The sequence below is a fragment of the Paralichthys olivaceus genome, chromosome 17 (genome assembly GCF_024713975.1).
Source record: "Paralichthys olivaceus isolate ysfri-2021 chromosome 17, ASM2471397v2, whole genome shotgun sequence".
NCBI classification, from domain to species: domain Eukaryota; kingdom Metazoa; phylum Chordata; class Actinopteri; order Pleuronectiformes; family Paralichthyidae; genus Paralichthys; species Paralichthys olivaceus.
This window is the reverse complement of record NC_091109.1, coordinates 17,827,342-17,850,303: the sequence shown is the minus strand read 5'-3', so window position 1 is coordinate 17,850,303 and position 22,962 is coordinate 17,827,342. Positions and strand designations below refer to the sequence as shown.

Here is a 22,962-nt window from a genome sequence, read left to right as displayed (position 1 = left end):
AATTATTTGCGATGAATCACATAAGACTTGCCAGAGGTTTTAGTTTCTAGTTCTGGTTCATCGCGTTGAACACAAAGTAAACATGAAAAACTTCGCTGCCAAACAGTTGCAGCAGGTTTGTGACTCGTGTGTCAGCCAATGACAGAGCAGAGAAATCTCTTCAGTTAAATCATCGGTGTCTTGTTGGACTGACTTGGTGACGTCTTTATGTTCGGCCAGCTGTCTGTCCAGAGGCCTCAGCACTGGCGGCTTCACCGTGATGTCGTCTCCAGCGTCGCGAGCCGCCGACTGCTCCACCTGCTCGATACGGAGAGAGAGAGATGCTGGGATGTGATTGGTTGTGTACTGACAGGTGTGTGAGGTGAGCATCTACCTGCTGCTGCTTGTACTGCATGTGACAGAACGTCCACAGAGGAATGTCTCTGGTCACGGACAGAACCACGTTCACCAGCTTATTCACTGTGGTCTGAAACACACAGGAAACCATGAAACCAGTTCAGTGTAAATGTTCTACAGAGGTCGAAGGTCACAGAGCAGACGGACCTGGATGTCGTCCAGACTGGGTCGGAGGACAATGTTGGGGATGGCGAGCTGGATGGAAGCTCTGAGGAGAGGAGGAGGAGCAGAGTGGCTGCTGGAGGAGGAAGAGGAGGAGGAGGACGACTGGTATTTAACAACATGTAGTCTCCTCCTCAGGGCGTCCAGAGATGATTTGGTGGCTGGAAAGAAAAGACAAATAAGACAGAGAGATTTATTTCTGTGTATATTCACCGTCATGGTGTGTGATGGAGTGAAGGAGTCTGACCTTTGACCAGAGCTTCAGTGCTGCGATTACAGATCTGACCAATCAGGTGGTAGAAACGACAAGGAAGACAAGACTGACAGCGAGTCTTCTGTTTGGAGTCTGGATGGAGACACTGAAAAGATCCCTGAGGAGGAGGAGGAGGAGAGGAGGAGGTTGAGAGGAGGAGGAGGAGAGGAGGAGGTTGAGAGGAGGAGGAGGAGGAGGAGGAGGTTGAGAGGAGGAGGAGGAGGAGGTTGAGAGGAGGAGGAGGAGGTTTAGAGGAGGAGGAGGAGGAGGTTTAGAGGAGGAGGAGGAGGAGAGGAGGAGGTTGAGAGGAGGAGGAGGAGGAGAGGAGGAGGTTGAGAGGAGAGATGTATTGTTTCTTTTTGTCTCAATAAACTAAATGTGTGTTTTACCTCCAGATTAACAGTTTCTGTCGGCTTCATCTTCTTCTTCACCTCCTCAATCAGCTCAAACACATATTTCTCCACCTGCTGACTCTGCCTACACACACACACACACACACACACACACACACACACACACACACATTCAAACAGAACTGCAGCTGTTTCTCTGACATGATTCACACACAGAATGAAACAGAACCATTTCAATGTTTTATTGTTACCAGTTCAGAGTGACGGCAGCAGCTCGGACCGAGGTTTCTGTCTGGAGCAGGAGGTGGTGGGGGGAGACGGGGGAGTCTTCAGGCAGGACCAGCAGACTGCAGGAGGACACGGCCTGGAGCAGCCGATCGACTCGACACTCCAACAGATCTGTGGCGGCTTTAGAAACCTGCTCCAGCTCCTCCAGGGCCACATACACACACTCTATGACTGAGCACAGACGGGAACATTGTAGATTTAATCATGTGTCACCGTGTTTTACAGCAAACACCTCAACACAATGTGGGTTTATCACATCACGACAACATATAGCAGCAGATCTGTTCCTGCCTACATGCGTCAGTGTTGAGAGCGGTCCAGGACAGCGTGGTGAGTCCGGGAGAGAGCGCTGCCTCCACCCGGCCGATGAAGGGCTGCATCAGAGGGAGGAGAAGAGGCGGGATCCTGTCAACGACCGAGCTGTAGTCCTGCAGCAGCTCCTGCAGCCTGGAACAGAGCGGAGCGTCAAACACGAGTTCAAACAAAGATGAGTCGAGCAAAGACGAAAGAAACGTGAGATGTGAAGAGTTGTTGAGGAAAGTCTGGTCAAACGTATCAAGTAAAAAGTTCACGGAACTCAAGTCATTTAGAATTAAAACCACAATCACTTCCCTAGAGTTGTGTCTCCATCCACCAGACTCATTTGGTCACTGTGACCTTGACCTTTCACCTCAATGAAACCTGATCAGTTCATCTGAGAGTCAAAGTGAACGTTTGCACCAAATGAGGAAGAATTATATCATGAAGTTCTCGTCACGTTCAGAGAGAAAATAATATGTGAATATTCAAACAGTACAAAATCAAATAGGAACGCTTGTTCTCACCGGTTGTAAAGAGCTTTGATCTCTGATTCTCTGGACGTCATCTTCACGATGACCTTTGGCACAAACACGCCGAGTTTGGTCATCCAGCGAGACTCCTGCAGAACCTCCAGCACCACAGGGTCCAGGTTCACCAAGACCTGCTGAACATACAGATCGTTATATACAGTCACTGATCGTCTTTATATACAGTCAATTATTTTGGTATTATATTATTTACTGATCCGTCACTGTTTTCAATCATCAGTCATACCTTGCAGTTTTCATGTCGGACCAGCAGGGCGGCGCTGAGGCAGTGCGGTGCCCTCTCTGCAGTCTGAACCCACCCCTGCAGGTGCACTTCTTCGTACTGCAGCAGCATGAGCGCCATCTTGTTGTAGCTGCGGATCGCTTTGGTCATCTCTGGCCCCTGGGAGAGAGACGGGGGGGTCACTGAGGTCACATGGGTCCGAGACACTGACACGATTGGTCGAGTAACTCAAAGGCAGTACCTTCAAGACGTGCAGCTTCTTCTTCAGGGTCAACATGGGGGATTCAATCCTCCGGAGCAGGTGACGACACCACAGAACCCGACCGGCCACCTGAGAGAGAGACAGGTGAGACAGGTGAGTTTCTATTAGTGGAACCAAACCGACCCCGTGACCTTCAGTCTGTGAGCGGCGGTTCTGAAGCCTCAGATTCACGTGTTCAGCGCCATCTTGAAACCAGAATTAACCATATTTGGAGGAGCCGGGGGTGGAGCATGGCCGAGAGCTCGAGGACACGCCCACCTACACCTGCCACCTGCTCCCATTTGACGGTACCAGCTGTCAATCACACTGTGGTCACCCCCCCTTCCATCCGGTTCTTTCTGGTCTGTTTGACTCTAAATGATCTTAATTGATAAATGAACATCAGCTGTTTGAAGACGACTTGAGACTGAGACAAAAACTCCTGAGGACAAAGTTTACTGACGTTAGAAAGCGAGAAGAGACATTTTCTATAGAAACCAGAGGAGTCGCCCCCTGCTGGTCAGTACACAGAATACAGGATGCAGGGAGTCTCCATATACGACACAGTCGACTTTAGTAGATTATTATAAGTGTTGAGGATAGAGTCAATGAGACAGATAAACAGAGGGACAGGTGGACAGAGGGACAGGTGGACAGAGGGACGGGTGGACAGAGGGACGGGTGTACCGGAGGCAGGTTGCGTCCGATGGTCGGTCTCTCTCTCTGTCTCTCGTACGTCCTCCTCAGCAGCTCCAGCTCTCGGCTGTAAAACTGCAGCAGCTGCAGGTAATGAAGCTTCAGATCCAGAGGAGACGCAGGAAGAGACTCAAACTCAACCAGGAGCTCCAGCATCTGCTCTGTCTGAGACACACACAGAGAGACAGAGACACACAGAGAGACAGAGACACACACAGGGTTAATATGAGCAGACACACACTCACAGACACACACACTCAGTGGGACGGATGATGAACCTACAGTGAGAGACTGATGGAACCAAAAGTCGAGCAGGGACAGAAGAGACTGGAACAAACTGTGAACCTGCAGCTGGAAGTCTGTGTAGTCACTGTCAAACTGACACACACACACAGACACACACACAGACACACACAGAGACACATACAGAGACACACACACAGACACACAGAGAAACACACAGAGACACAATTAAAACTACTGTTGCTTTAGACTCGAAAACTTCACTTCGAATTACACAGATCAGAGTCTGCGGACGTCTGAGTCCCAGTGTGTGTGTGTGTGTGTGTGTGTGTGTGTATGTGTGTGCGTGTGTGTGAATCAGCTGACCTCCAGGTTGCGGTGGTCCAGGAAGTCGTAGGTCTTGGACTCAGTGGTGGAGACGATGCTCTGGTATCGAACGTAAATCTTCTCAACACCCTCCACCTGAAACACATGTGAGCTTCACATCAGGACACACAGGACATTTATATGTGTATGTGTATATATATATATAGTATATATATATATATATATATATATATACTGTATATTAGTTGGAATGACCTTCATGTGTTGCAGAGCGCTCAGACGCTCCAGTGTAGATGCCACGTCAGCGATCTTCTCCAGACGTCTGCAGAAAGCATCAAACTTCCCAAATATGTAGTTTTCACTACAGGAGAAAGAAGAAGACATGACACTGAGACAATGAGACACTGAGACACTGAGACACTGAGACACTGAAACACTGAAACACTGAAACACTGAGACAATGAGACACTGAGACACTGAGACACTGAGACAATGAGACACTGAGACACTGAAACACTGAGGACAAGGATTTCACCTGAGGTCAAATTGTCTCATCTCAGGATTTTCTCTCAGCTGATCTCTGACCTGCTGGAAGCTCCTCTGGTACTGAACCTTCAGATGACAACACTCAGAGATACGCTGCAACAACACTGACCTGACACACACACACACACACACACACACACACACACACACACAGTGTGGGGTGATGGGATCTGAAGATCTGAGCAGAATTCAGAGGTCAAAGGTCAGTGTGGCTTCATTTAACACTGGTGGGTGGAGGGGAACAACCACAGGGAGATGACTGTACCTGCTGTATGACTGTAGTGGAGGATCTCTACCTGCTGTATGACTGTAGTGGAGGATCTCTACCTGCTGTATGACTGTAGTGTAGGATCTCTACCTGCTGTACGACTGTAGTGGAGGATCTCTACCTGCTGTACGACTGTAGTGTAGGATCTCTACCTGCTGTATGACTGTAGTGTAGGATCTCTACCTGCTGTATGACTGTAGTGGAGGATCTCTACCTGCTGTATGACTGTAGTGGAGGATCTCTACCTGCTGTATGACTGTAGTGGAGGATCTCTACCTGCTGTATGACTGTAGTGGAGGATCTCTACCTGCTGTATGACTGTAGTGGAGGATCTCTACCTGCTGTATGACTGTAGTGGAGGATCTCTACCTGCTGTATGACTGTAGTGTAGGATCTCTACCTGCTGTATGACTGTAGTGTAGGATCTCTACCTGCTGTATGACTGTAGTGGAGGATCTCTACCTGCTGTATGACTGTAGTGGAGGATCTCTACCTGCTGTATGACTGTAGTGGAGGATCTCTACCTGCTGTATGACTGTAGTGGAGGATCTCTACCTGCTGTATGACTGTAGTGGAGGATCTCTACCTGCTGTATGACTGTAGTGGAGGATCTCTACCTGCTGTATGACTGTAGTGGAGGATCTCTACCTGCTGTGGTCCCAGATGTGACTGACGCTCTGCAGCAGGAAGCTCCTGCAGCTGGAGATCATCTGGTTCGTGACCTTCAGCAGCAGAGACGTCATCTTCTCTGAGCTGTTGTAGAACTGAGAGAACGTGAGAATCATCCTGATGCTCATCATCAGCCCAGGGAGGTGCTCCAGTAAACCAGCCTGTGAGGGGCGAGACACACAACACACACACACACACAGCAGACACACAACACACACACAGCAGACACACAACACACACACACACACACACAACACACAGCAGAATTGAATAAGATTTTAAATCTTAGAGACACAGAAGTTTTCATCTTCACATTCTTGTTCCTCAAACCCTGCGACTGTTTGAAGATTTGATTCATCAGCTTTCAGGGTTGAGTTCAGTCTGTAGTTTTTGATCCAAACATTTCACATAAAGTTTATTCTTATTATATTATTATATTTATTCAATTATTTATATTTTTTTAGATTTGATCTTATTATTCTATTGTTTTTACCGGAGTGCATTTCCTCAGAGGGCTGAAGAACTTGTTCAGGGTGTTCAGGTACTTCACGTTGTCTTTGGCCTCGTTAGACACCAAAGTGATTTCTCTGTCCTGAAACACACAGACAGACAGTGAGACAGACAGACAGTGAGACACACAGACAGACAGTGAGACAGACAGACAGTCAGACAGACAGACAGTGAGACAGACAGACAGACGGACAGTGAGACAGACAGACAGTCGGACAGTGAGACAGACAGACAGTCGGACAGTCAGTCAGAGAGACAGACGCAACATAAACTAAACTCAGTTTAACTAAACCTAAGTTTAAACTCTTCAGACACTGACCAGCTCTTTCCAGACTCGTATCGCTCTGGACCTGGCGACCTGCAGAACTCCCAGAGTCCTTTTCACCTGAGGACGCTTCAACTCCTCCATCAGACTGAGACACACACACACACACACACACACACACACACACACACAGAGCTTAAGAGAAAAGTTAAACTCAGATTTAAACAGTAAAGGAAACAAACAGAGACAAAGATGAAATGAGATAAAGAAGATGATGTCATTTTAAATCTGATCAGACTGTCACACGTTATCTTTTATTTGACCTTCACCTGTTGAAGGTGACCAGGCGTCTCTTCCAGTGCTCCAGCTCCGCCGAGGGTCCGACGTCATCCGCCTCCTTCCTCATCTGCTCGCTCTCCGTCAGCACCTGCTTGATCTGATTGGTCCACACTAAGACCACGCCCTCCAGACGCTCCACCAGCTCGCTGTTATTGGCTGAGAACAAAAGTGCAAGTCGTTTGTTGGACGAGGCTTTTTGGTTCAAATGTCAAACACGTGTTTGTACGATGTTAATCATTTTCTTCTCTGACTTCATTTGACAGATTTATATGAAAAGAGAGAAGAGGAATAAACGAGCCCACGTTGAACAGCTGGAGGTGGTTGACCCTCCTACCTGCAGAGGTGTAGTCCGCGGGGCGGCTCAGCTGCTCGATGGCGTCAGGGAGGTCAACCGGCTTCAACCGGAACTTTCTGTCCACGTTGAGTCGGGCCGAGTTCAGATTACTGACAAACTGATCCACCGACGACTGGAAGGCCTGGACGTCAGGAGAGGACGCTCCCGCCTGCACGGAGCCCCACGTCTGCACACGGAAACAGAGGGGGGGCGGTGGAGGTAATACATAGGAACAAACTCAACATGAACACGTGAACGTCAGAAAGAAGCAGCTACAACGACAGAAACCATCCTTGATGTTGATGTAATGTTCATGTCCCATGTCGGCCATCTTAGTTTAAAGTCTTTAGACGCTGGATACAGAGACATGTCTCCTGCCTCAAGTGTCTGTTCACTTATAATAATAATAAAACAATTATTCATGATAAAGATGAAAAGAAAACTTCATGTAGTTTTTAACCTGATGCAGGAGCAGAAGGTCACAGAAGGTCATGCTCCTGTGTGAACATGAGGTTCTGCTAATGTCTCATGTCTCATTCTAATTCAACGTGTCCCTCAGGTTCATACCTGCTGTGACCTGAGAGCCGGTAACATGACGTCGACCAGCAGAGTCTCCACGCTGTGCAGGACGCCTCCATCGCCGCAGTCCAACAGGCCGAGGTTCACCTCCTGCAGGCGGAGCAGAGATCAGGTCACGTGACCGACCACCAACAGGGGCTTCGAACATTTATGTGGGGCCCCGGGCTGAGAGGGCCCCAGCTGATCCACAAGGACGAAGTTTATGAAAAACTCCTTAACGTCTATGATCAGCTCTGTACAGGAGACTGTGACATCACGTGGTCAGAACAAGTCGTCATTTTACATGAGGAACGAAAACGTCTGTCATGTCTCGTGTGTCTCCTTGGGGGGGGTTGGTTTAATGTCCCCCACGTCCCCCTGAACGCACCACGATGAGTTACCGACCTGCTGTACGTTAGCGGTGGTTATGGCCTTGTCAGTGGTTCTCAGGAAGAACAGACACTTCCCCAGGAGAGGCTGAGAAACACAGAGAGACCGAGGTGAGTTTCAGTTTGAGCTGAACAAGACAGAAACTTTTATTTTCACTTTGACACATATTTAAAATCAGAAGAATCTCTGACCATGAACGAGACAAACTGTGTGTGGAGGTGAGTGAGGACCCGGATCAGAGTAGAGCTGTTTATGAGCCAGAACATTTCCAAACTCTGGCGTCTACAGATCACTTCCCTGAATCTACAGCTGAACAGCAAGACTTCATTATTAGCATGTAGCCTTTAGCTCATTTTCACAGATTTCCCTGGAAAGAAGGAAACGTTGCTGAAGCCTCTGATCCCTGAGTCCACCTGTAGTCGTGTGTTATGAACTGAAGGTGTTTGGCATCACCGTGGAAACGCCGAACAAAGCGGCGCAGGATTTTCTTCCATAGCAACACAGACGCAGTAATTATCTGTGAGACGAAGCTTTGTTCCGACTGAAACTAAAACTCTGATCTGCTGTAACCATGACGACACGTCAACCGCTTCACCACCACATGACGCTTTCAGCACTGAGGTCAGAGGTCAAACTGAAATCATGTCTGTGTTTGACATGAAAACTTTTATTTTACAGAGGAAACAATAGAGAAAAGATCTGCATGTTTATATTTTACATCAGTTCTATTTATTTGGTTTATTTATGGTTAAACTGTAAAATAACAAAACTCTTCTTTGTCATTAGGAATTGATAACATTTTACATATTATTTAAAAATGAAACTGCTTCTCGCCGCCAGCTGCAGATTTAACTGGATGAGGCCGAGTCGCTCCGCGTGCCCGGTAAAGGTCCGAGTTTATCGTCACAGGGAGGAAGTGAAAAACTCCAGAAAGCTCCAGAAAGCGTTCTGATTGGAGGCAAGATGAGTCATCAAACAGTGTGAAGAGATTTAGATGTTAAAATACCAGGATGTTGGTTTGATAACGAGAGAGAAATGAAGAGTTGACACAGAGACACAGGATTCAGCCCTGAACACTTCAGGTTCCTGGTTCTGATCCTGAACTGACTGTTTGTTCTGCCTCTGAGCTGCTGCTGTTCTCTCGTACCTCAGAGTTCGCGGTGGTGAGGAAGAGTTTCCTCTGAGCATCGGCCGAGGACACGTCCACAGAGGACGACTGAGTGGACGACAGGTTCTGAAGGAAAAACACAGACAACACAGAAGAGAGGGATTTAGATAAAAAGAATGACGTCATAATGAGTCAGCAACAAATGATGATGAAAGGGTCTGATTAGAAACAGTGAGGTGTGGAGGGAGGTAGAACTGTAGGGCGCCCTCTACTGGAGGTTTTCCTAACTGGGCCGGCCTGCTTTACCCGCCGCCGTCACCCGACTCCAGGTGAGTGACAGAAAATTGATGGAAGAAAAACAAGTGATGAGACAGATGCAGATTTCGGAGAAGAAGGTGAAGTGGAACTTGGAGTCGACGTCATGAGAACATTTACCTGCTTCACATCCTGACAGAAGAAAATCAGCTTCTTGGATCCATTGGCAGCGAAGAAATCCTCGATGAGACGGAACTGGAGGAATCAGACACGAATGATCAAACACTGGTCGGTTCCGGTTCTTCTGGTTAAAGAACCCGACTGTGATGTTACCTTGTCGTCAGAGATAACGGCGTCCTCCACCTCCGCCTCGCCCAGCATCCCGGCGTCTGCCAGCCTGCCGATCAAGTACTTATGTCGAGCGTCCAGCGTCCCTCGTCTCTCCTCCCTAAGGGCTCTTGCTTGCTTCGCGATCTCTCTCCTCACCTCATTGGACAGCAGCGCAGTCCTTTTCCCCGACACCTGAACAGGAAATAGTTAATAGTGTGCGGCGGCACAGAGGGGGTTCCGAAGCTGTCTTTTTTCTCTGTGGTTGGTCTCCTCCACCTCCACCAGGCTCTTTAGCTGCTAAATGCTAAGCTACGTTCTGCAGATGTTTGCAGATGTTGATCAGTGAACAGAGGAAACTCATGTTAACACCAGCGACTGTTTGCATGTGTGAAATAAATATTCTGGCATGAACGCTTCATTTTGTGCCACTATTGCAGCCAGACACCAGGGGGCGATCTTTGTCTACAGTCGGTGGTTCTGACGGACAAACACTCACGGAGGGGGCGGCAGTCGGGGGTGGAGCAGCTGCCGGAGGTGACATGTTGACGGCTCTGGGATTCTGACCTCCGATTCGCCGATGTCCTCGGCCAATCACATCTGGAGGTTTGAGAAGAAGAAGTCAAGTTTCAAACTGTGAAATATTTCACATGATCATTTTTCATCATTCGACAAACAGCTGCTGTGCTCACAAGGGGCGGAGCTTCACACTCAGACTATTCTGTGGTTGTTAGATATAATGAATGTTCTTAGCATGAGCTGATCAGCCTCAGTGTGTGTGCACCTCTGTGGAGGTGAAGCTGAGGAGGCCTGAGTTCGGTCAGAACTCCGTCTGCTCCTCCTCTTTCCTCCTTCTCTCCCTCTCCACCAGCACCATCCAGGTTCTCCAGCCCAGGATCGAGGCCCTGTCCTGGGGCAGGCTGGTCTCCAGGCGGCCCTCCAGCCTGGAGCTCTGCCGAGCCGTTCGGTCCAGGATCAGATCCGTCGGCCGGGGGAGCGGAGGACGTCTGACCGTTCTGTGAGAACTCAGCTGGAGGCCGAGAGTCTTCATCTGCCATCTGAGAGTCAACACACGACCTGGTTCACTTCTGCTTCTTCAACCGCTTCTTCTGCCGTCACTTTGAAGTGAGGATCTGTTCTAATGCTGCTTTTCTCCTCTTTGTAAATAAAGTTATGATGATGATGCTATGACACAATGACCTGATCCCAGCTGTTACTTTAACATTAAATCTGGAAAACATCAACCAATCACTGAGGCTTTACACGATGACATCACTCACCATGAAAAGACGTCCGAAACCGAGACAACCTGAGCTGCCCGAGTGCCTTTGAGCCACAGAGTGAGCGGCTGCACAATGAGGAGAGTTGACTGAGCGGCTGATGTGTCTGTGTGTGTCAGGGAGACAGAGAGAGAGAGCGAGAGACAGAGAGAGAGAGAGATGAGTGTGTTTTGAGGAATCAGGAAGTAAATCAGTCCCGTGGAGAAGTTTGACTGTTTCCATGTGAACCATGACAGGGAGGTGTCAGTGTGTGTGTGTGTGTGTGTGTGTGTGTGTGTGTGTGTGTGTGCAGCTCTCACCTCCTGTACAATATTGGTCAGAGGCATCTCTTCCATTGCCCCCCCACCTGTTTTCTTTTCTCAGGTTCTCTGACGTCCTGCCGTCTTTTACCCTGATCCTTTACTTTCTCTCAGATTCTCTCTCAGATCGTGTTTCTTTGAGTTGTGTTAATATGTTTTTGCTCAACAACGTGTGTTTGCCTCCTCACTCACACCTCCAGCTCTGTGGCATTAAATGTCACTCTGCTCTCCGTAATGCTCCATGGTGCAAAACACTCATTTCAACACGACTGCCTCGACCAGGTTTGCACCTTTCATCATTTACACAATTATTTTTAGTAGATCAGCCACAAAACGCCACAAACAAAACGTGCAATCTGTTATAATGCACTTTGTGTTTGGTCTGTGTCGCCGTGACAACAGAGATGATGCTCTCACTGCAGAGGAGGTGGACTGGACCTCAGAGCGTCAACATCTGGTGGACAGATGTTAGAGCAGCGTGTTTGTGAACAAGGCGTCACAGTCACATGTTACTCTGACACACGATGTTTTTCTTCTCGTTACATCTGGTTGGTCACAGAGGAAATGATCCATGTGTTTGACTCCTGACTGTATATAAAGGCTTTGACTGGGATGTTCTGCTGTTATACTACAGCGCCACCTGTGGGTCAAAAAGTAGAAAACAACCACTGCTCTGCCCGTGATGCAGAAATAAACACGTCCAGAGTTTTGATCTTTGTGTCAAAGATAAAACTCTGATTTTAAACTCAAAGTGATTTAAACGTGTTTCACTTTGTGTCCAACTAAATCAACGTGTGATGTGAATCCAGGAACTTGAAGCAAACAGACAGGATGTGGTTATACACACATGGACATATACTGAGGGACAAAGGTGGACAATGATAAAGACAGACTTAGAAACACTAGATGTGACTCTGTATAGAGGGTTTATATATTCTGCTGGGTGTCATTTCAATAAACACATTGTTCATGTGAATAAAAACACTCTGTAGTGAAGATGTTGAGGCTGCACGGTGGTTGGCTCTGTCGCCTCTGAGCACGAAGGTTCCTGGTTTGAATCCCGGATCAGATGATGTCTCTCCGTGTGTGTTTGCATGTTCTCCCCGTGTTTTCTCCAGGTGCTCCGGCTTCATTCACTGCTGAGTGTGTTTGTGTCCAGAATAAAAGAGTGGAGGAGGTGGAGGAGCGTCAGTGAGTCTGCAGACACTGTGTCAAAGGACAGAGCAGCAGCAGATCCACTGATGATGCTGTGTCTCATCCACAGGAACACACAGGGAGGACGGTGGACTGGACACTGGGACAGCTGATCTCAGAGCAGCTCACCTCCTCTGACTCCTCTGGAGCTCTGTCTCCACTCTGCCTCCCAGCAACAAGGTCCAGTCAGAGCCGCTCTACACACGAGCTGCTGCTGCTTCAGCCTCTGGATCATCAGGACACAGCTCAGCCTCCGTCCACACACACTGTCCTCTTCACACTGTCCTCACACACTGTCCTCTTCACACTGTCCTCTTCACACTGTCCTCTTCACACTCACCTTTACAAAGATCAGTCCCATCTGTTGAGAGAAGAAGACATCAGTGTTTACAGAGACTCACTTCATCAGCTGTGAGTCAGTGATGCAGCACATCCAGTATAAAGAGCAGCAGGGACTTCAGTCCTGTTCAGAGGTGGAGCAGCTTCCTCTCTGCTTCATGTTCACGTGTTGGAATGAACACGCTAAGAGCTGCACACACTTTGACCATCACGTGTGTTTCCTCTGCATGTGAAAGTGCAGAGTGGACACTTGAGAGGTGGATTTCCTGCTGTTACAGGAAGCGTGGACTGACTCCAACCATCTACTGACCCCAGAGTCTTCAGTCGACAGGTTGGACTCTGTAGAAGATCACACAGCTCCTTCACTCCTGAGTCCTGCAGCTTGTTTCTACTTAGATCCAGTTCTCTCAGATGAGAGGGGTTTGACCTCAGAGCTGAAGCCAGAGAAGAACAGCTGATCTCTGACAGTCTGCAGTGATTCAACCTGGATAAAGAAATGTGAATGTTTGAATGTGTCCTCCTGTTATTGTGGATCGTCATCATGTCAACACAGACTCTCAACATGCGGCTGACCTCAGTCCAGTCTGTGACCTGAAGATAAATATCACATCAGACATGTTGGACCATTGTTTCATTCATCACCTTCTTCTCTGTGTGTTTGGTCACTGAGTAGGTTTGTGTCATTAAACACTGTTTAAAGTAGAGATGGCTCCTGACAGTCACTTCCTGTTTGGTTCTATACTCATCAACTGTCCAACGTGCTTCAATAAGAACGTGTCTTATTGTTGAGAACCTGAGGAGGACGAGTGCTCGGCCTCAGTCCACATGTTATTCACTGACACTAGTGATCAGGAGCAGGTGTGTGCAGGTGAATGGAGTTGGACTGATGAGGTGGACGTGACTGACAGGCTGGGTGAGGGACAGACGACTGAGGGACAGTGAGCAGAGCAGAACTGAGACAATTCAATTTAAATAGATAATGACCAAATAGGAAGGAACGATGGAAAAGTGAACATTCAAGGATTTAAGGACCTGACCTCAGAGTCTTCAGTCGACAGGTTGGACTCTGTAGAAGACCACACAGCTCCTTCACTCCTGAGTCCTGCAGCTTGTTGTTACTCAGATCCAGTTCTCTCAGATGAGAGGGGTTTGACCTCAGAGCTGAAGCCAGAGAAGAACAGCTGATCTCTGACAGTCTGCAGCGAATCAACCTGAAGAAAGAATAAAACTTAACTGTAAATGAATCTGAGTTCATGTGTGAAAATAACAGATATTCATGTCAGCACAGACTCATAACATGGAAGATAAATATGAAATCAGACATGTTGGACTAAAGACAAGTCCTGATTCAGTAACAATAGATTATTTGGACCCGGTCTCTGTCCTGCAGATCAGTTTATGAAATCCAGAACTAAACACAGATGAGTTTTAACAAGTAGCTGAATATTTAAAATGTCACAGATTAATGAATGAATGGTTTCAAGTTATGTCTGAAGAGGAATTATGTTCAATTAGAATTAAATGAGATGAACTGTGTATAAATGCTGTGTTATAGATATGAGATCTACAAAAGTCAGTGACCTGACCTCAGAGTCTCCAGTCGACAGGTTGGACTCTCCAGTCCAGCACACAGCAGCTTCACTACTGAGTCCTTCAGCTTGTTTCCACTCAGATCCAGTTCTCTCAGATGTGAGGGGTCTGACTTCAGAGCTGAAGCCACGACTTCATAGTGAATCTCTGAGAGTTCACAACCAACGAGTCTGTAATTAAAGAAAATATCAAATGTGTTAGAATAAAATCAGAAAACACAACATTCATACAAAACGTGATCATGTGACCCTCACCCTGGTTAATCCACTTTCTGCCTCTTGAACATTTGATCTTAAAAACACCTCAAGAGAATCCTTTCAGATTTGGTACAAGCGTTCATTCAGACTAACAGATGACCTCATTAGCTTCAGGTGGTCAAAGGTCAGAGGTCAAGGACTTGAACATGACGTCTCAAGTCTGTCTTTAGAGAACTTCTTCACATTTTGACCAGTTGGACTCAAAGATCAACTGATTAGATTTCAGTGGTCGAAGGTCAAAGGTTACAGTGACCTCATATTATTGTGAATGCAACATGTCAGTGACCTGCAGGGACTGACTCTGCACTAGGTGGCGCTGGCGTACACACACACACACACACACACACACACACACACACACACACACAGGCTGCACTAACAGTGTTGACCACTACAACACCATGCTGCCCACAAGAAGGAGAATCATTGAACACTGTGTGTGTTTGACTCATCTACACTGATTCAACATGTTATTGATCATGTCTGGACTCACAGAGCCTTCCTGCAGTTCCTCACAGCTGGGATCAGTCTCAGTCGACCCTGGTTTGATGTGTTGAACTTGTTCAGGTCCAACTCATCCAGAACCTCCTCTGACATCTGCAGCATGTAGGCCAGAGCTGAGCAGTGGATCTCAGAGAGTTTCTCCTCTGATTTGTTCTCTGACGTCAGGAACTGTTGCATCTGCTGATGTACTGAGTGGTCGTTCATCTCAGTCAGACAGTGGAAGATGTTGATGCTTCTGTCAGGAGAAATGTTATTACTCTGCATCTGCTTCAGGTTGTTGATGATTCTCTGGATGATCCTTGGATTGTTCTCTGTCCGACCCAGCAGGCCTCCTAAGACTCTCTGGATGATGTTTGGATTGTTCTCTGTCCGACCCAGCAGGCCTCCTAAGACTCTCTGGTTGGACTCCAGACTGAGGCCGTGAAGGAAGCGAACAAACAGATCCAGATGACCATTTTTACTGGTGAGGGATTTCTCCATGGTTCTCTTCAGGAGGTCATCCAGGGAGAAGGTTCCCCTTGTGTTCCCATATGTTCCCAAGAAGTTGTTGAGTTCTTCTGAGTTCCTCTTGGTGTAACAGTGGAACACGTAGACTGCAGCCAGAAACTCCTGAATGCTCAGATGAACAAAGCAGTAGACTGATTTGTGGAAGATCACACACTCTCTTCTGAAGATCTCAGTACAAACTCCTGAGTACACAGAGGCCTCTGTGACATTAAGACCACACTGCTCCAGGTCTTCTTGGTAGAACATGATGTTTCCTTCCTCCAGATGTTTAAGTGCCAGCCTCCCCAGCTTCAGAAGAACGTCCCTGTCAGCCTCCGTCAGCTGCTGTGGACTCGTCTCATGTCCTCCACCGTACTTGTTGTTCTTCCTCTTTGTCTGAACCAGCAGGAAGTGTGAGTACAGGTCCGTCAGGGTCTTGGGCAGCTCTCCTCTCTGGTCTGTGGTCAACATGTGCTCCAGAACTGTAGCACTGATCCAGCAGAAGACTGGGATTTGACACATGATGTGGAGGCTCCTGGACGTCTTGATGTGTGAGATGATTCTGCTGCTCAGCTCCTCATCACTGAATCTCCTCCTGAAGTACTCCTCCTTCTGGGCGTCAGTGAAGCCTCGTACTTCTGTCACCCTGTCAACACATGTAGGAGGGATCTGATTGGCCGCCGCAGGTCGGGAGGTTATCCAGACGAGAGCCGAGGGAAGCAGATTCCCCTGGATGAGGTTTGTCAGCAGCACGTTGACTGATGACCTCTGTGTGACCTCAGACACGACCTCCCTGTGGTTGAAGTCCAGAGAAAGTCTGCTTTCATCCAGGCCGTCAAAGATGATCAAAGGTTTACAGACAGCGAGCGTCTCTGCCGTGAGCTTCTGTAATGTTGGATGGAAAACACGGAGCAGCGTGAGAAGACTGTGCTGCTCGTCTTTCACCAGGTTCAGCTCCCTGAACGAAAGCACAACCAGCAGACACACATCTTGGTTTTCTAAACCCTCTGCCCAGTCCAGAGTGAACTTCTGCACCGAGAAGGTTTTTCCAACGCCAGCGACGCCGCAGGTCAGGACGACTCTGATGCTGCTCTGCTGGTCAGTGAAGGCTTTAAAGATGTCGTGGCACTTGATGGGAGTGTCGTGGAGGCTCTTCCTCTTGGAAGCCGTCTCAAGCTGCCTCACCTCATGTTGAGTATTAACCTCTTCACTCTGTCCCTCTGTGATGTAGAGCTCAGTGTAGATCCTGTTGAGGAGGGTTCTACTTCCTGTTTCCTCAGTTCCTTCAGTCACATGTTCACATCTCCTCCTCAGACTGATCTTATGTTGGTCTAAAACCTCCTGCAGACCCCGATCTGCTGAAAGACAAGAAACAATGTGAGAGACAGAGAATCTGAGAATCTGCTGATTGTTTTCATCAGATACAGAAAAACTAGAGAAATCAAAGCTTTTGAACTTTGTGCTTTTATAACCAAGTGAAATGTTGATGCTGTATGAAGGAACAAAATCAAACATGTGCTGTTGTCAGAAGTGAAGACATCAGCAGACACATGTACAGTGCTGCTCTGACCGGCTGTCTGAGCTCCAGCTCCTCTTCTGGATCTTTGTCCACACTGGGGACAGGAGGAGTCTCCTGAAGAACCAGACTGGTCCCAGTATGAGGTGATGCACTGTCTGCAGAACCAGTGTCCACAGCTGGTGGAGACTGGATCCTTCAGGACGTCCTGACACGAAGCACAGCGGGACGACTGCTCCTCCTCAGAAACATGACTCCTCCTCCTCCTCCTCCTCCTCCTCCTCTCTCTGTGAAGACATTTCCTGGTAAGTAAATTGTCACAGTCACAGGTCATCATTTTGTCATGATTGATTGTCAGTTGTAAGATGACTGTTGTTCAGCATCAGAGGTCAGACTCCAGAGAAACAACGTTGGCAACTCATTGAATCTGATGATAATGGAAGCATGAGAAGCTCAGGACAAACTCAGGCTGAAGTAAAACAGGTAAAAATAGAAATACTGACATTTTTGTCCAGACTCATGAGGTCAACGTGACCTTTGACCACTGAAATCTCACCAGTTCATCTTTAAGTCCAAGTGACAAGTGAACTGAAGGAATCCCCCTACGACAGATTGGGAACTCCTGTTCAAGAGCCCGTAAACATGTTTTATGAGGCCACCGTGACCTTTGACCCAAATCTAATCAGTTAACCTGAGTCTCAGAGAACATTTGGACCAAGTTTGAAGAAATTCCCTCAGGGCGTTCTCGAGATGTCCCAGTCACAAGAATGGGATGGACGGACAGAGCCTGAAAACATGATGCCTCTGGCTACTGGGTGTCACAGAGTAAATGGTCTGTAAATGGTCTCAAGTGCTTTGAGGGACAAATATCATCCATTTGGTTTTCATGTACTTGTACAAAGTTGCAGGATTTGATATCATAAAGGCTGTTAAGAAAATCTAACTGGAGGATAAAACTGTGTCGTCGGCATTAAAGTGAGAAAGACTTTTATACTTTTGATGGATCGAGAAGTCGCAGGTGCAGTAAAATAAAAGTCGTCCTAGAACTGAACCTTGATGTTACAACAATCGATGGGAGCAGAGGATGAAAAACAGTTTTCTATTCCAACTGAAACTCAGTAAGAAGTGAAATATTTCAACACTGGACCGTGAAGAACAACTCCGACCTCCAGGTGTTTTACAAAATGTCAGGACTGTGTCAAAAGCTGCTTTTTACAGACAATAATATGAATAAATAATATGAATAAAGTTTATAAGAGGACAGTTTGGAGGTTCACATGTTTGTAGCAGGTCTCTTACTTTGTGTGTGAGGGTCCAGGTTCATTACTAAAGTTTAGAATAATTTCTTTGGACTGGTCACTCTTCAGAGACACACAGCTGAACTCTGGAGACTCTGCTCTCAGTCTGTGGTCCTCACCTCTGCAAACACAAACATGTTTTTATTCAGAATCATTCACTGATTCATTCTCTGAGAATTCAGTTTGGAGGTTCACATGTTTGTAGCAGGTCTCTTACTTTGCGTGTGAGGGTCCAGGTTCATTACTGAAGTTTGGAGGATTTCCTTTGGACTGGTTACTCTTCAGAGACACACAGCTGAACTCTGGAGACTCTGCTCTGTCCTCTTCCTCCTCATAACCACTCATCTTCAGTCTGAGAGGAAAAACACTGTGAGCTCAAACACACACACAATGAAGCCAGGTGCATAAATTCAATGTTTCTTGAAATATAAGTCAACCCTCCTACACTTTCTCCCTGTTGTCACGGTAACCTGAGACAGTTGTTGAATGTGTTGGACTCAGCTGATCACAGCTTGAGTCAAACTGTTGATTGACAGAAGTTCATCCTGACTCTTCTTCTCTCGACAGTCCACGTGTAGAAAAACTGACTCAGAGTCAGTGACAGTAAAATAATATTCATGAATAATATGAATGTTGCTGAACACTCACCAGCTTCAGACTTCACGTTTCCTCCTTCTGCTCCTCACAGTTTAAACTAAGTCTGAACACTTTCACTTTCACTGGCTCCTCCTCCTCTCTGCAGGTACTGGACATCACATGACCCTGTGTGTGTGTGTGTGTGTGTGTGTGTGTGTGTGTGTGTGTGTGTGTGTGTGTGTGTGTGTGTGTGTTAGAGGACAGAAATCCGTCCGACTCTTCTTCTCTCGACAGTTCAGAGTAGAAAACTGACTCAGAGTCAGTGACAGTAAAGATATATTCAACATATTGTTGTGTTCACACTCACCAGATTCAGCACTTTGTTTTCACCGTCTGCGTCATGTACTTAAAATGGAGTCTGAGCTTCAGTTTGGACTTTGAGCTGCTCCTCCTTTCTGCATTTACAGGAGATCACACGTCAGTCTCTCTGTGGGGGGGAGGGGACACACACACAACATGTTATTCTATATCTTCTAGAGAATAAGGTTTGAATTAGAACTCCAGACATTTCCTGCCAAGCTCAAACTTCAGTACAAAGTTTGAATAGTTTGATATATTTCTACTTTACTTTATTGTTAAGCTTCAGGGAGCTATTTTATGTTCAGTTACCTTTGTAAGAAATATTGCTGTGGGCTTTCTACACATTTTCATTAAACACATTGGACTAAATGAGCAGGTGTTATTTTACCTTAAATCTTTAAAAACCGATAAAACAATTAAAACAGTTAAATACCAGCTCTGGGTTAGCATCAATGCTAACACGTCACATTCCTCTGCTAACAATAAGTTAGCTAACTTAATCTACGTATAAATATCTGACAGCTGAAACAATTCAACTACGTTTCCCATGAGTCTTAGCACACAGAGGTTCTACCACAGGACTTCTGGGGGATGTAGTTTTTGAACATTAGCAAAATAAACTAAGTTTCATCTTTGACAAAATGAGCAGGTGTTGAGATTTTACTTTAAATCGAGTTAAATCATTAAACTCTAAAATGTTAAATGTTACAGTTAGCACAAGGCTAACATTTTATTTAGTTGCTAATAAGTTAGCTAACTTCTTAAAATGAAGAAGTTAGCTAGTAAGCTAACTCCAACTCTAAAATGTAAAATGTTACAGTTAGCACAAGGCTAACGTTTTATTTGGTTGCGAATAAGTTAGCTAACTTCTTAAAATGAAGAAGTTAGCTAGTAAGCTAACTCCAACTCTAAAATGTAAAATGTTACAGTTAGCACAAGGCTAACGTTTTATTTGGTTGCTAATAAGTTAGCTAACTTCTTAAAATGAAGAAGTTAGCTAGTAAGCTAACTCCAACTCTAAAATGTTACCGTTAGCACAAGGCTAACGTTTTATTTGGTTGCTAATAAGTTAGCTAACTTCTTAAAATGAAGAAGTTAGCTAATAAGCTAACTCCAACTCTAAAATGTAAAATGTTACAGTTAGCACAAGGCTAACGTTTTATTTGGTTGCTAATAAGTTAGCTAACTTCTTAAAATGAAGAAGTTAGCTAGTAAGCTAACTCCAACTCTAAAATGTTACCGTTAGCACAAGGCTAACGTTTTATTTGGTTGCGAATAAGTTAGCTAACTTCTTAAAATGAAGAAGTTAGCTAGTAAGCTAACTCCAACTCTAAAATGTAAAATGTTACAGTTAGCACAAGGCTAACATTTTATTTAGTTGCTAATAAGTTAGCTAACTTCTTAAAATGAAGAAGTTAGCTAGTAAGCTAACTCCAACTCTAAAATGTAAAATGTTACAGTTAGCACAAGGCTAACGTTTTATTTGGTTGCGAATAAGTTAGCTAACTTCTTAAAATGAAGAAGTTAGCTAGTAAGCTAACTCCAACTCTAAAATGTAAAATGTTACAGTTAGCACAAGGCTAACGTTTTATTTGGTTGCTAATAAGTTAGCTAACTTCTTAAAATGAAGAAGTTAGCTAGTAAGCTAACTCCAACTCTAAAATGTTACCGTTAGCACAAGGCTAACGTTTTATTTGGTTGCTAATAAGTTAGCTAACTTCTTAAAATGAAGAAGTTAGCTAATAAGCTAACTCCAACTCTAAAATGTTACCGTTAGCACAAGGCTAACGTTTTATTTAGTTGCTAATAAGTTAGCTAACTTCTTAAAATGAAGACGTTAGCTAGTAAGCTAACTCCAACTCTAAAATGTAAAATGTTACCGTTAGCACAAGGCTAACGTTTTATTTGGTTGCTAATAAGTTAGCTAACTTCTTAAAATGAAGACGTTAGCTAGTAAGCTAACTCCAACTCTAAAATGTTACCGTTAGCACAAGGCTAACGTTTTATTTAGTGTCTAATAAGTTAGCTAACTTCTTAAAATGAAGACGTTAGCTAGTAAGCTAACTCCAACTCTAAAATGTAAAATGTTACAGTTAGCACAAGGCCAACGTTTTATTTAGTTGCTAATAAGTTAGCTAACTTCTTAAAATGAAGAGGACATCGTGACAGAAATGGTTTAACTCACCTCGTCCTCTGTGGGACTGAGGAAACATAACGTGCACCGGGAACTTTCACCGGTACGGACATTGAACCGTTAACGTTCCATGTAGCAGCGCAGACACTCCCTCACTCCTGAGTGGTAACATGGAGCCAACATGGCTGCTGTGTGGGGCCAACATGGCTGCTGTGTGGCGCCAACATGGAGCCAACATGGCTGCTGTGTGGCGCCAACATGGAGCCAACATGGCTGCTGTGTGGCGCCAACATGGCTGCTGTGCTGCAGGTTCTTCTTCTTCTGAGGAGATCCACCCTCCCATTATGAAACTCAGCACACTTAGCACACAGCTCCAGGCCTGCACCAACAGTCAGAGTCCTGATGGTGGCGCTACAACAAGCCTCAATGAAATCTGCTGTCTATAACTTAACTAACGTAACTTTTTACAGACAATAATAATAATAAATAGTATAAATAAAGTTTATCTTCATTACTGTCGAAACAAGAAGCAGCTGATCCACTGGGTCCCGTTTGTCGCAGGTCTCTGACTCTGTGTGTGTGAGGGTCCAGGTTCATCACTGAAGTCTAGAGGAGCTTCTGTGGACCAGTCACTCTTCAGATCCATCTTCTGGACTCCTGTTAGCCTCAATGTTTGTACCAGGTGAACTTCTCTAAGGACGAGAAATGAGTTCAGGAGAGTGGGACAGACAACATGAACCATGAATCCTCCAACAGGCACAAACACATGCAGGTGAAAACAGGATGAACAGGCGTCTCCCACAGAATCAATGAGGACAAGGTGTGAACACTCAGTCTCCTCTTGTGAACTCACGATGTTTCCTCTTGAAGTTAAAATGGAGTCTGAAATCAGGCTCCTCCCTCCTCACCTGGTCACTGTGGCTCCTCCCTCCTCACCTGGTCACTGTGGCTCCTCCCCTCCACATTCACAGAAAATCTGTCACAGCTCAGGACAAGCTGGGCGGAGCTTGGACAGGTGACCTGGTGAACCGTGTGAGCTCGCTGTTCTTATACAGTCCATACCATAGACTGTAGGTCTGTACTGGTGTGATGTCTGTTCTTATACAGTCCATACCATAGACTGTAGGTCCGTACTGGTGTTGATGTCTGTTCTTTTACAGTCCATACCATAGACTGTAGGTCCGTACTGGTGTTGATGTCTGTTCTTTTACAGTCCATACCATAGACTGTAGGTCCGTACTGGTGTTGATGTCTGTTCTTATACAGTCCATACCATAGACTGTAGGTCCGTACTGGTGTTGATGTCTGTTCTTTTACAGTCCATACCATAGACTGTAGGTCTGTACTGGTGTTGATGTCTGTTCTTATACAGTCCATACCATAGACTGTAGGTCCGTACTGGTGTTGATGTCTGTTCTTTTACAGTCCATACCATAGACTGTAGGTCCGTACTGGTGTTGATGTCTGTTCTTTTACAGTCCATACCATAGACTGTAGGTCCGTACTGGTGTTGATGTCTGTTCTTATTAC

The 22,962-nt window shown here is 46.0% G+C and overlaps 2 protein-coding genes across 10 annotated transcripts in view; both read right to left on the bottom strand.

Annotated features, from left to right (window-relative positions):
* Window positions 1-14,316, bottom strand: part of dnah5l (dynein, axonemal, heavy chain 5 like) — a 40,913-nt gene extending 26,597 nt beyond the window's left edge. For 3 of the 8 annotated variants that reach the window (XR_011238906.1, XM_069512136.1, XM_069512135.1), the window contains exons 1-28: window positions 10,880-10,956; window positions 10,384-10,657; window positions 10,099-10,199; window positions 9,606-9,794; window positions 9,453-9,527; window positions 9,057-9,143; window positions 7,925-7,996; window positions 7,529-7,630; window positions 6,962-7,148; window positions 6,618-6,783; window positions 6,343-6,436; window positions 6,007-6,105; window positions 5,493-5,674; window positions 4,566-4,685; window positions 4,286-4,391; window positions 4,070-4,165; window positions 3,743-3,838; window positions 3,452-3,625; window positions 2,765-2,854; window positions 2,527-2,682; window positions 2,277-2,416; window positions 1,748-1,899; window positions 1,416-1,623; window positions 1,201-1,288; window positions 806-929; window positions 544-719; window positions 374-466; window positions 194-297 (exon numbers count right to left, since the gene is read on the bottom strand). Coding sequence is in view for 7 of the 8 variants with exons in the window: in XM_069512136.1 (XP_069368237.1) it covers window positions 194-297; window positions 374-466; window positions 544-719; window positions 806-929; window positions 1,201-1,288; window positions 1,416-1,623; window positions 1,748-1,899; window positions 2,277-2,416; window positions 2,527-2,682; window positions 2,765-2,854; window positions 3,452-3,625; window positions 3,743-3,838; window positions 4,070-4,165; window positions 4,286-4,391; window positions 4,566-4,685; window positions 5,493-5,674; window positions 6,007-6,105; window positions 6,343-6,436; window positions 6,618-6,783; window positions 6,962-7,148; window positions 7,529-7,630; window positions 7,925-7,996; window positions 9,057-9,143; window positions 9,453-9,527; window positions 9,606-9,794; window positions 10,099-10,199; window positions 10,384-10,657; window positions 10,880-10,882 (3,554 nt within the window). In the remaining variant the exon portion in view is untranslated. Of the gene's footprint in view, window positions 1-193; window positions 298-373; window positions 467-543; window positions 720-805; window positions 930-1,200; window positions 1,289-1,415; window positions 1,624-1,747; window positions 1,900-2,276; window positions 2,417-2,526; window positions 2,683-2,764; window positions 2,855-3,451; window positions 3,626-3,742; window positions 3,839-4,069; window positions 4,166-4,285; window positions 4,392-4,565; window positions 4,686-5,492; window positions 5,675-6,006; window positions 6,106-6,342; window positions 6,437-6,617; window positions 6,784-6,961; window positions 7,149-7,528; window positions 7,631-7,924; window positions 7,997-9,056; window positions 9,144-9,452; window positions 9,528-9,605; window positions 9,795-10,098; window positions 10,200-10,383; window positions 10,658-10,879; window positions 10,957-11,178; window positions 11,194-13,748; window positions 13,884-14,297 lie in introns of those variants that run through there. The other 5 variants (XM_069512131.1, XM_069512132.1, XM_069512130.1 and 2 more) reach the window with 5 other exon arrangements.
* On the bottom strand, window positions 14,285-22,287 carry LOC109623859 (NLR family CARD domain-containing protein 3-like). 2 transcript variants are annotated; one of them, XM_069512254.1, is made up of 7 exons: window positions 21,484-22,287; window positions 19,306-19,425; window positions 18,580-18,714; window positions 18,364-18,483; window positions 17,062-17,366; window positions 15,052-16,903; window positions 14,285-14,471 (listed from the first exon to the last, which is right to left on the bottom strand). In XM_069512254.1, exons 3-7 carry the CDS (start codon window positions 18,705-18,707, stop codon window positions 14,285-14,287), a joined length of 2,592 nt encoding a protein of 863 aa, XP_069368355.1. In that variant the 5' UTR covers window positions 18,708-18,714; window positions 19,306-19,425; window positions 21,484-22,287. The 2 variants fall into 2 exon arrangements, with proteins under 2 accessions (XP_069368355.1, XP_069368356.1); XM_069512255.1 differs by lacking the exons at window positions 14,285-14,471; window positions 21,484-22,287 and having other exon boundaries at window positions 15,048-16,903.
* Between the last annotated feature and the right edge of the window lie 675 nt (window positions 22,288-22,962).

Coding starts and splice junctions, on each gene's coding strand:
- LOC109623859 (XM_069512254.1), bottom strand. CDS start 18,707: ATGAGTGGTTATGAGGAGGAAGAGGACAGAGCAGAGTCTCCAGAGTTC. Junction 18,484..18,579: donor CCTGGACCCTCACACGCAAA/GTAAGAGACCTG, acceptor TTGTGTTTGCAG/AGGTGAGGACCACAGACTGA. Junction 16,904..17,061: donor CACTTCTGACAACAGCACAT/GTTTGATTTTGT, acceptor GTCTTTCAGCAG/ATCGGGGTCTGCAGGAGGTT.